This window comes from Limanda limanda, chromosome 13 (genome assembly GCF_963576545.1).
Source record: "Limanda limanda chromosome 13, fLimLim1.1, whole genome shotgun sequence".
In the NCBI taxonomy this organism is placed as follows: Eukaryota; Metazoa; Chordata; class Actinopteri; order Pleuronectiformes; family Pleuronectidae; genus Limanda; species Limanda limanda.
This window is the reverse complement of record NC_083648.1, coordinates 24,499,761-24,512,564: the sequence shown is the minus strand read 5'-3', so window position 1 is coordinate 24,512,564 and position 12,804 is coordinate 24,499,761. Positions and strand designations below refer to the sequence as shown.

At 40.1% G+C, this 12,804-nt stretch overlaps 1 protein-coding gene across 1 annotated transcript in view; it reads left to right on the top strand.

Moving 5' to 3' along the window:
• The window catches only part of LOC133018222 (cadherin-12-like), a 55,032-nt gene that overhangs the window by 14,753 nt on the left and 27,475 nt on the right, over nucleotides 1-12,804 (top strand). Inside the window, exons 2-5 of the mRNA XM_061084542.1 lie at nucleotides 2,042-2,166; nucleotides 4,614-4,783; nucleotides 11,390-11,509; nucleotides 12,595-12,762. Of these exons, the coding sequence (XP_060940525.1) occupies nucleotides 2,042-2,166; nucleotides 4,614-4,783; nucleotides 11,390-11,509; nucleotides 12,595-12,762 (583 nt within the window). The remainder of the gene's footprint in view (nucleotides 1-2,041; nucleotides 2,167-4,613; nucleotides 4,784-11,389; nucleotides 11,510-12,594; nucleotides 12,763-12,804) is intronic.

Below are 12,804 nucleotides of genomic sequence, written 5' to 3'. Positions count from 1 at the left end.
TCCTTTAATAGTCACTTAAAAGTAATTTCTAGGACCGCGTTTTTCCACTTGCGTAATATCTCAAAAATCAGACATGTCCTTTCGCAAAAAGATGCAGAAAAACTAGTCCACGCCTTTGTTACATCGAGACTGGACTATTGTAATTCATTATTATCAGGCTCCAGCAGCAAGTCGTTAAAGACTCTGCAGCTGGTCCAAAATGCCGCAGCACGTGTCCTGACGAGAACTAAGAAAAGAGAGCACATTTCTCCAGTATTAGCATCACTACACTGGCTTCCTGTTAAATCTAGAATAGAATTTAAAATTCTCCTCCTCACCTTCAAGGCCCTTAATGATATGGCACCTCTTTACCTTAAAGAGATGTTAGTTCCATATCAACCTACTAGAGCACTCCGATCCCAGAACTCAGGTTTACTTGTTGTCCCTAAAGTCTCTAAAAGTAGAGTAGGAGCCAGAGCTTTTAGCCATCAAGCCCCACTGCTGTGGAATAATCTCTCACTTTCAGTTAGGGAGGCAGACACGCTCTGTTCGTTTAAAAGTAGACTCAAAACCTTCCTTTTTTATAAAGCTTATAGTTAGAGCTAATTTGTGCGATGTTCCAAATTTGATTAAATGGCAAAAACCCCTGATGATGCTAAGACGCACAGGGAATTTATGACACAAGACACACGGAGCTTCTCTTTCCTGCTTCTCCTTCCTTTTCTCCATATTTATCGCATCAAGATAATTCTTATCTGATCAGTACATGTTACTAACTTGACCCCTTTTCCCGGAGTTTCTGTGCCTTAGCGCCCGCGGATGCAGGGCCACAGCTGTGGCCGCACCATGGATTATGATTGTGGATCGCGTGTCGGAGGTCGCAATGGTGGATCCAGTTCGGTGGATTCTGTATCGTGCCAGCTGATCGTCGTTGTAATGGAGGATCCTTTGTCGCGTTGGCATCGGATGATGAGGGACCACGACCGAGGCGGCAGCTGATAATGGATTCTAACTGGCGGCGGTGGACAATGACTGTAGATTATAGTGGATCCCATCCTGATGCTGGATCGTGGTCTTGCTGCTGGCCAGAGACTGTGATTGCAGCGGGACTGCCTGACACATAGTATTGAAAAATGTTTAGCCTAATGGATGCTGCTAAAAATCCTGATGATGTTTTCTTACACTTGACATCTATTGCACTTCTGTCCGTCCTGAGAGAGGGATCCCTCACATGTGGCTCTCTCTGAGGTTTCTACATATTTTTACCTGTGAAAAGGGTTTTTAGTAGTTTTTCCTTACTCTTGTTGAGGGTTAAGGACAGAGGATGTCACACAATGTTAAAGCCCCATGAGACGAATTGTTATTTGTGAATGTGGGCTATACAAATAAAACTTGATTGATTGATTGAAAAAAAACATTCAGCAAGCTTATGTCCACCCTGCAGCCTGATGGGTTTACTACGATGACTGGCAGAGGGGCATCAGACTCCTAACATGGCGAGAAGTGAAACTGGATGGTATATTGAATGAACCAACACAAGCAGCCACAGGACTGTAACCAAAACAGATTTCATAGGTTACAGGTTTGGTTAGATTTAGGAAAGACCATGGTCATGTTGTCATGGTTATGATATATGAAACATGCAGTGAAGCTTGTGTAAGTCAAACAATGATTACTCTCCACCCTCAGTCTCTTCATAATTCAGACTAAGTTTTGTTTCTTTTTTGCTTGTGTAAATTGTGGTTCTTTGACAAGCTGTTGAGTGAAATTGGTCAAAATATGTTTCATAACTACACTATATATATATATACAGTAGATATCTATATTTACATCTATACATATATATATATATAATTCATAAACATAATGGGTAAATATAATTTTTTTGCAGCTTTCGTCTTTTTATTTTCATGCAAGCTCTCAGTAAACAGCACAGGATCTGATTTACACATTAATTTACATATAATTATATATGACATTGACCTTGGCAATAAATTGTGCTTTATTGTGACTGATTGCTGCTGCAGTTGGAGCCATATGTGTATGTTTCTTCCTCCTGCAGCTCCACACAGACATGGACCATGGAGACAGTGCGGTGAAGTACACTCTGTCAGGCGAAGGAGCTGGGTCCATCTTCACCATCGATCAAATTACAGGAGATATTCATGCACTGGTGGGACTTGACAGGTCAGTACTCATAAATAATAATTACAATACGGTAATATTGTTTGTTTCTAATACAGACATTACTGGCATCTGCAGTAATAAACAAGGATTGATCTACATTGTAAATATATTATGGGGTATATCACATGACCCTCTTGGTCTTTGAATGTACCTAAGCAATTCTGTCAAAAATATTACACCACGCCTATGCCAGCTTAAAAGTTAGTGGGTATTTTATTGACAAGGCAAAGTAGACACAATGTTTTGGTATTATCTTCGACAACATTAAGATAATGTTACTTCACTGGTCTAGGAAAGCAGCAGAGAAGCTTAACAGTGTTATATCAACAACCCTTTATGAGCTATGACGATTAATATACAATAATGATGAGTGAGCAAAATAAAAACCTTTCAGGAATAATAGCCCATGAAATTCATTTTTCAAGTGCTCTTACTTGTTAGTGAGCTTCAGCTTTAAAGTGATAGAAATTGATAGCGATTTTGAAACAGAACTTGCACTTGGTAAGGCCAAGCTAACCAATGACGTTTCTCCGTATGATAAAACATAGCCCCCCCTTACATAGCCCTTGTGACATGAATGACATATTTATATTCATTAGCTTTACTTTGTGACTGTCACAGCAAAAACAGTCATAAAACACTGTAAGTGATTTGATAAGACACAAATCTGTAAATACATATACATATTCTGGATCATATTTCACTGTCTCACCACTACACAAATAAAAAGGCCCAAGTGACACAGACCCTTGTTACTTTTTGATGCAGTGCTGTTTCCAGCCAAAGTCCACTGAGGCATCTTTATTGAATATGAAAACTGTAATTACATCTGGACCAATTGACAATTGATATGATCTGTATTTCTGCATCACCATGCTCCGTTACCTCTGTATAGCACTAGGTAATCATAGAATGCATTTAGGTTGCTTTATTGCAAGCATAAAGTCTCCACTTTAAGGTCTTATACTGGACATGTGCAAAAACTATTCCAAGTTATTGCCCCATCTTTTCTCACTGTCTCGTTCACAAAGGTAGCTCGAGCTTTAGCTTAATAATGTGCATAGTATGTTAGTATGTTAATGGTGTATTATTTGATATGATTCCCTCATGACAGATGCTGCATCATTTTCTGATTAACAAACGAATAAGCCAAAGCAGTGAGCTAATGGTAAACAGGTGAGGGCAGGTTACATGGCAGGCTGTCACAAGTGAGGAGCAGAGGTGGGAAACTAACAGCCCCAGAGATGTATGCATGTGCATCCAAAAAGCCCAAACCATAATAGTCTTTTGTAGTAGTGTATATTTCAATATATCCTTATGCTAACACACACATGCAGTATTTACCATTGTACAATCATCCTATGCTACTGCATTTTTCTCAAGTACATTTTTCTACAAACAATATTTCTTTAGTAAAAGGCGTATATAATGTACACTCATGTTTTTGTATATTACACATTATATCTGTACAGGAGAATAGCGCCTGAGTAGTTCCACAGATACTCCCTGTGGAACAACTTCAACTCTTTTACATATTTTATCAATGGTAAGACGTAAGGACACAATGTGATTTATGAATGCATACTTTAGGCTTAACTATCCAATAGGGTGCAAACACCTACATGTAAGATATAGAGTGACAGCAATTCTAGCCATTCATGGATGTGCTGTTGGAATGGGTGACACAAGTACTTCGGATGCCAATTCCTCATGTTACTCTGTCAGCGTTTGTATATTGTTGCACCTTCTAGTCTCCTTGATGCATCAAGTCTACATACCAATCTTCTGCATAAGAAACTAGCTGCTGCCGGAGTTCTCCTTTCACCAGCTTCCAGAAAACATCAATAAGAGAGAGCATCAACTTCATCCAAGTGCATTTCTTGTTATAGGTCTTACAGTTTAACTCCATGTTTTGAGCTGTCATGATGTTTGAGATTTGCACTGATACCTGTCATTCTTCTAATCCAGAAGTGTTCAAACTGAATTTGTATTCACTCTGCCTCAATGCATGATGGAATGTGACCATTAGTTATGATACTATTTATCTTGAATTGCAGGACAACATGACTCTCTTATTAAGCATATACAGTAATATGTCCTACCGCTGAAATGGTGAACACACTAAAAAGCTGAATATCAAGTTAATAGTATCCAAAGCTGCAGAGACTTCTTAGAGTCAAAGGTAAAAGAGGAGTGTAGTGAAAAGGTGATGTGTTGCCATGACAATAAGATTCTAAGACATGTACTCATGCCCCCAGTGTCTTGACTCCCTTGACCCAAATCCACTGAAAACCTATACTTAATCTATTGTTCGCTTAAACCCAGTGTTGGTGTGAGCACAAGCTTAAAAAAGCATGTGGACCCCTGAAATCACGTTACAGATACAGGCTGACTTCAGTTTTTCTAGCTTGAAAATATTTCCATCAGTTTGTGTGTTATACTTTCAGGGAAGAAAAGTCCTTCTACACGCTGAGGGCCCAGGTTGTTGACATCCACACAGGCCTTCCTCTGGAGCCAGAGTCAGAGTTCATCATCAAGGTGCAGGACATTAACGACAATGAGCCACGATTCCTAGATGGACCATACAGTGGCAGTGTCCCTGAGATGTCCCCAACAGGTAAGAAGGCTGCCAGCGTCTTAGAGGAGAGGTGAACAGAATACATGAAGCCTTTCAAAATATACTGTATGTCCCGTTATATTCTACATTGATTTAATGACCTGAATCAATTCCCAAATAGAAGAACAATGAGGTCACAAAGAATGACTAGGAGCTAATTGTGATGTATCCAGGACAAATTGGATGATGCTTTTGACAACAAGTAAGAAGATGCTGCAACATTAATTGGAACTTTGCTTGATCATTTTACTGTGGTCATTCTAGATAACACACTAGAATCCATCAGGGAGGTCACTTTAATGGTTTACTTGACAGGACGCAAGAGAGAATAATGACCTGAATAGCACATGAAGAGGTCATCTCAATCAATAAATCAAATTTTATTTGTATAGCCCATATTCACAAATCACAATTTGTCTCATAGGGCTTAACAAGATGCGACATTGTTGTGCAATAGGAGTAGACTTGACGTTGGCTAATTATTAATAATCATGAAATAGGATTATTAAAATAATAAAAATTATCTATCAAAAATAATTAAATTATTAATTGAAGATGATCAGTAATCAAATAACAATAAAACCACTAATGAGAAAAATAGGAATTATCAATTAGAAAGTACAAGCTGTCAATTAACAATGATAAGGTTATCAACCAAGAATAATGAAAATAATTAGTCTAAAACAATAAAATTATCAATTTAAGAATAATACTATCTATATTAATAATTGAGAAAGGGGGGCACCACCCTGGTTACCAGGGACCAACGATGTCAAGCTATAATTATCAGTCTCATAATGATAAATGTCAAATTAATAATGTCAATATTTTAATATTAACGATTACTTAATAAACAGTGAAGGCTTCTAAGTTCGAGCACAGGCGATCATAATCCAGCTGCAATCACATACATATGCACAAATAATCACAGACTACAGATACTTTAATTACAAAAGTATTTATTAAAAAGGGGAAATAAAGTTATAATGTTATTCAATGATTTATCATTTTAACAAGCTCCAATATTTCAAAGGTAAACACAGCAGCAGCACTTATCACAATTCAGAAAATACATGGACAACCTGCGGTCTACCTATGTATGTCTGTCTCTATGTGTGTGTGTGTGTCTGTGTCAAAGTGTCTCTCTGTGTGTGTGTGTCTATGTGTGTGTGTGTGAAATAAAGTTAGTGTTATTTAATGATTCATCATCTTAACAAACTCCCATATTTCAAAGATAACAACAGCAGCTTATCACAATTTAGAACACGCATGTAACCTCTGGTCCATCTATGTGTCTCTGTGTGTGTGTGTGTCTGTCTGTGTCTATCAATGTGTGTGTGTGTGTGTGTGTGTGTGTGTGTGTGTGTGTGTGTGCGAGAGAGAGAAAAAGAAGGGGGGTGGCGATGACGCGTAGTGACATCACATCTAAGATGGAGGCCGATCATGATTCGTGGAATCAAGGCCTAAAAACTCTCAAAATGGCGGATTGACTACAAAACAAGATGGCGGAGCCGTTATGAATTTAGAGCCAGGATGGGAGGAGAGAGAGAGCGGAGGCGTGGCAATAATAGACTCAAAATGGTGGGTTTAACTTAACGTTATCCAAAATGGAGAATATGTTAATGACACCATGTGGCCGGAGCGCACACTGGTGGTCGTCACATGAATTACACAAAGGAAATTTTAGACAAAGAGAATTCTTATCTCTGCTTGGCTTTGGGGCCGAATGGTTTCCAGATGTGTTCAGCCTCTCTAAGCATAGATTTAACTATGTGACATGACCTGTATTATAAATACAGGTCAGGAGTGTGTATAGGTCGGTTTAGAAGGAGAGAGAGAGAGAGAGAGAGAGAGAGAGAGAACATGAGAAAACATGTAAGGAGAGTTCAAAGAAGCTCTTAAAAATACGTCTGAGATGAGTTAACAGTGATTCACCCCTCAGCCCTCAAGCGAGCGTTGTGGGCCGAGGTTCTGATCGGTGAAATCACTGCAGACGCACACAGACGTTAACAGTGCGGGCGGAGGCGCTTCTCGCGGCCCTATTTACTGCAACACAAAACATTGCGATCCAACCGGAAACCGGAAGTAGCGGCTCGGAGTAGTGGCCGGCTAAAACAATGGAACACGGAAGTTCCATCAACAAAATACACTCAAGTATTAAATCAACACGCTACATATTAAAACTAACATCTGCCCAGACAACATAAGCCTCTTACTGTGACCGTGATTTCGTGGGTTGCATGCGACTTGGCGCGAATCCCCGGAGGTTCAGTGAATCGCTTGAAGTTTCTCAGACGGGCTCTCGTGAGCACCGCAGCTGGGCCGGAGCCGATCCGTTGTGCTCCGTGGCGAGATGAGGTTTCGTCTTCTTCTGCAGCAGCGGAGATCGTGCTGCCTCACAGGGACGTTCGGCTGCTTGTAGCCGTTGTAGATCGTGTGGAGAAAGAATAAAGTAAAGTCCGTGTGGATAAGGAAACAGTCTGAGATCGTCCAGCGAGCAATTTCCTGTTTTGATCTTTCCAAGTTAAAAACAGGAAAAGTCCTTTTCAAAATAAAAACGTCAACTAAGATAAAAGAATGAATGAATGAAATGAAATGAATAAAACAAACGTCTAGTCGCCTCCTTAGTTACTGAGTCGTGTGGTTAGACCTCTTGAGGTCAGAAAACAACTTGAGCAGCGTGGAAAGGAAGATGACAAAGAGAGTCTCTTAAAAATACCGAGTTAACTAGTAGAACCCCGGAGGGGTTCTGTTGTCGCTTGGGCATCTGAGTGAAGAGAGGGAGAAGTCTGTGAGTTCAGCCCTTTTAAGTCATGTCTCAGGTGACTCCCCCCTGGGAGGAGGGGTCAGGGGTCAGTGTGGCCCTCCAGCCAATTGAGTTGTCAGGATTTGGCCCCCAGGGGCGGGCTTACCGTGGGGGACCAGGACGTGATCTTTTGCCACATGGAGATAAGGGTCCATGCTGGGTTTTTAAATGTAAGGGGTTACCCGAGCCTGGCCTAAGGTTTTACGACCCTTTGTTCTAAGTCGGATCACTGGGCCTTGCCCAACAACATCCACTTTAGTCTGTGAGTGGTCATATTGTTTATCAAGCAGTCTTGTTAATAATAATAATAATATTAATCATAATAATAATAAAAGTCCACGATCAGCTATCACCACAATCAAATGCCACCATCAGCTGCCACATCAATCGTGATCCACAGCCACTATCCACGATCAGCTGCCAACACGCTCCACGATATCTGAAACGCGTTCCACCATCCTGATCCAGGATGTTGCTGCAGCTGCGGATCTGCAAACTGTGTAACATGCTGTGCATACATTGTGCAACCACCTATAACAGGTGCCATTTTGATTATTACTATCAATAGGCCTGACCACACCTCATTTTAAGACCAATATACTCATAACTCATGGGCATTTACTTTAAATGTTTTTGTATTTATATAGCGCTTTTCTAGTCTTGATGACCACTCAAAGCTCTTTACAGTACAGATTTGCATTCACACACACATTCATACAGTGCATCTATTAGCAGCACTTTCTTCTATGAGGGGCATTTCTAGGTTCAGCATCTTTAATAGAACTAGTGATGAGGCATGGGCTTACAGGATAGACAGGCAGTCGGGCCGATAGGTAGGTAACGACAACATGAAGCAAAATACCGGCAGCAAGCAAGGTTATAAGAATGACAGTGCACATCATCATCAGCAGAAAGGGAGACAGTAGCGTGTATGACTCCACCAAGGAGTACAGTAAATGTAAGATTTTGTCATTTGGATCTGCACTGAATTACAGACACTCTTAAATATCAGATTCTTAAACGTACCTGTTATTTTTCATCAAGATCTTTGAATTATTCACTGAGAAATTTACGAAAATGATACAAAAGACTGCCATCCTTCCACCGAGTTTCTTGATAATCCTTTTGTTGTTTTGGCATAACTAATAGAAAGAGAGACATACAGACAAAAACGAAACTACTTGGAGAAGGTAATTGTCTGGTTTCTAACTGGGAATAATAGGAGTTTGTATAAATACAAGGGAGGAAACGAACGGAAATAAAAATATGGATGTGTAAGGGACATCAATCAGTAGATGTGGAAAAATAAACAATGAAAACTAACTATCTTTTTAAGATTCTGCCTGTTACCAACTGTTCTTGTTTCATGCATTTAAAGCAAGTTAAAATAAATTCTGAAATCTGAAATCCATGTGAAGAATACAAAAGTGTTATTAACTAGGCTTTTTAATTCAGCTTTCCTGTTAAGTTTCACTTTGCAATGTGCCCGGACATATGAAGTTGTAGTTGTGGCACACACACACACACACACACACACACACACACACACACACACACACACACACACACACACACACACACACACACACACACACACACACACACACACACACACACTAAGCCAGACTTAGTGGCCCATCTGTCTGCTAAATACCATTACTGAGAGGTAATTTAACAGTCAAGGTCTTTATTCCTTAAGCTGTTAATGCTTCAGCTGAGGACCAAAGTGCTCTGAGAGAAGCTTGACCCCAGTGTGTCTCTGTTACACTGAAATACAGAAACAACGGTGTAGCGGATTAGCTATGGGAGCAAACAGCACAAGCACCCATATAATAAAACATAATCCTGTCTATGAGAAGGCACTGCTACGAATATAGTGGAATTTTCTGTGAAGTCTACGGCTTGTCATAGAGTTTCTGATATACCTTGTACATTTGCCTCATACTGCACAACTATAAAAGCCTTTTACACTATAAAATATAATAAAACAATATATTAAAATGGAAAAAGAGAGTAAAACAAATCATCTGAGATGCCTCGTTCTGGCAAAGCCTGTTCAAGTGGTGCTTGTTTATTTTCCCTCCGAGATCGGATATTTACACCATATTAATCATTTCTCTCCAATGCTGGAGGTAGGGTTGGTCATTTGTTTCTACAGCATGTTATATCTTATTTTTTGAAGTCTTCCTCACATCCCAATTGCATCAATAAATAAAATTGTGTAACAAAAAGAAAAAAAGGTTTTACCATTCAGTCCGATCGAAATGAGTGGTAAGGCGTACCCATCTGTCACTAACAGACATGGCTGCCTTCGTGCCCCCTGCCCATGCTCTCACTGTGAATGCCTGGAGTCCTCAGCCGGAAAGACATAAACCCCTGAAGCACAGACAATGGCCAGAAGTCAGCAAGCGAGTAGAGGAAGTGCTGACTTTTAGCAGTTGTCTGGCAGTGCACCTACACTTATTTTTGTAATTGTACCCTCTACATTTTCGAGAATTACCAGCCCTAGCTTTAATGCCACTTATATAATGGGGTATGTCATAACTCATTTTTGTTATGATACATACTTCAAATTGTTTTGTAGAATGTTTTCGGTAGGAATACAGAGCATAAGGGGGGTAAGGGTAAGACCGCCCATTTAAGAGAAAAATACATTCATCATTTATACTATTTAGCAATTTGCCAAATTCTTTTGACAAAATTGTGCAGTGGAGGTATTAATATTCGCTCCAAAATATTTGCATTCACTGCTGGTCCATTGAAAAATACTCATGGATCTTCCTGGATCAGTTAAATAGCCATATAATTTAAATTTAAAAAATGTCCATCACTACCAAAGACAATTGAATAAAAAAGAATCAAGAATAAATCCCAAAGTAGCTTATTGAAAGGCAAAGACGTGTTGGTTGTATTGTCCCTGGCTAGAGTTATTTTTTCCGCTGTAAAGGCCTGTGTACTTTTTATTGAGAGACAAGAAGAAACAGGATTTTAAATTGACTATTGTTAGGAAGTGGCTGAGAATAGGGAATTTTTTACACAGTCAATTACGTGTTTACAGTTGTTGTCCATTCATCCTGTCTCCTTATTTTAATCCTGATTGCACAGTATAATGTAATGTTTACAATGTTCAACATTAGTTAGTTTTAGTACTGAACATAAAGTAGAGCTGATGGGAATAACATCAGTTTCTGTAGGTATCTAGTCATAAACTTAAGTTGGAATTCCAGCCAGTAGTTGCTGAGATAGAGAGGAATATAGAGAAAGGTTAACCAAGATATATCACTACAACCATGTGAGACTCTACAATTTAAAATGGAGCTATAACTACACAGGCTGCTACACTTGGTGTATTCTCCAGAATACAAATCACACCCCACTGCAGGAGCCGATTAGCTTATACTTCTAGTGTACACCTGTACATTGGGTCAGGTAAAGATGGATCATGTCCCAACAACAAACAACGCACTGTTTTTTTTTGTTTGAGACTGCCTCCTCTACAGGTGTGACTACTTTGTCCACAACAGAGTGCAATTACTCTGTTCACGTATGCTAAATGAATCACACTAATAGCTGGTGCTCACTTAAGGATAATCGGGCAGATTTTAGACCTGATTCACCCCTTCTGACTATAGGGGACATTCCAGATTAGTGGCCAGTCGGAGCCTATTATATAATCCTGAAGTGTGAGGGCTTAAAAAAATAATCTTAATTCAACTAACCTCCTCCTTTGCTCCAATTGTTTTGTAATAAAATGGTTGCACAGACAATAAATGAGAACATTTGTGTGTGTGTTTGTTTAGGAACCTATGTGACACAGCTGACTGCCACAGACGCAGACGACCCCACGTATGGCAACAGCGCACGCATCGTCTATAGCATCCTTCATGGACAGCCCTACTTCTCTGTGGACCCTAAAACAGGTGAGGAGAGCAGCATCACATCACCCGTTTTAGAACTTTTCCATTAAAACTTCCACAATAAAGCAAAAGTTACTCACCCAGTTGTATAATAGATCTGTGACTTCTCCATGAACCTACCGCTCAGACCCCAGCTGTGTACCCTCCTATCAAAAGCGTAAAATTCAACCAGTCAGGATACAGTGAGTGGTTCTGAGAGTGAGCTCCTCTCTGGTCCATGCTGCTGGTTGCTAAAAGAGGGATTGAAAGGGACATAAAGATTTTCAGTCCTTTAACAGACATATCAGCGGAGCAGTAATTGCTCTGAACATGGAGTGTCATGTTTGATTTTCCCCCTGAGGAGCAGCATGCCTCTCTATCCAGTCTCTTCATATACACAGGCTGCATCAACCCCAGAGTCTTCAAACAAAGGTGGTTTCACTGGGGAAAATTATCTACAGAAACATCAGCCACTGGGACCAGTTTCCCTTTACAGTTGGGACCTTTACAAGCCATAAAACGTGTCCACTCTAACCCTAACCCTAACATTAGTTTTCAAAAATATACTTAAAAACTGTAGATGTATAGGACAGCACCATGTATAGTATTGGGTAACCCAAAGACACGGCTCAGATTGTAGATCTACAACTCACCAAAAAAGATCCAGTGGTTATGAACATCATTGTGCACGAAGTATGATGAAAATACCCTGAGAACATACTTTCTAGAACGTCCTCCTACAGACTGCTGGTAATACTGATAAGAAGGCAGCAGTCACTGGATTGCCATAGTGCCACAAATCAAAAATCTGTATAAACAAAGTTTATACAGACATTGCAGTTTAACACATTTAAATGCAAGTATGCTCACATTACTGCTAAACAGATTACTACCAAATACTGTCTACAGCACCACTGAGGTTCACTGGACTGATGAGTTGGTGATGCCTTGGAGTAATTATTCTGTCACATGTGTGTTTCTAGTTTCGACACTATAGAAGTTTGGGACTGCAACACTAGAGTCATCCTCATATAAGTAGTGTAAATTCAGATAAATATATTTTTATTAAACCACGTCTCTACGGTCCTCTGCTACTCCACCTCCTCCAGGAGTTATCAGGACAGCATTGGCCAACATGGACCGTGAGGTGAAAGAGGAGTACCAGGTTCTTCTCCAGGCCAAAGACATGGGAGGTCAGCTGGGGGGGCTGGCGTCCACCACCACCATCAACATCACCCTCAGAGATGTCAACGACAACCCGCCCCGCTTTGCTAAGAGTAAGATCGTCTCAGCAGTGACGTTTGATTGGTTGGATTGTT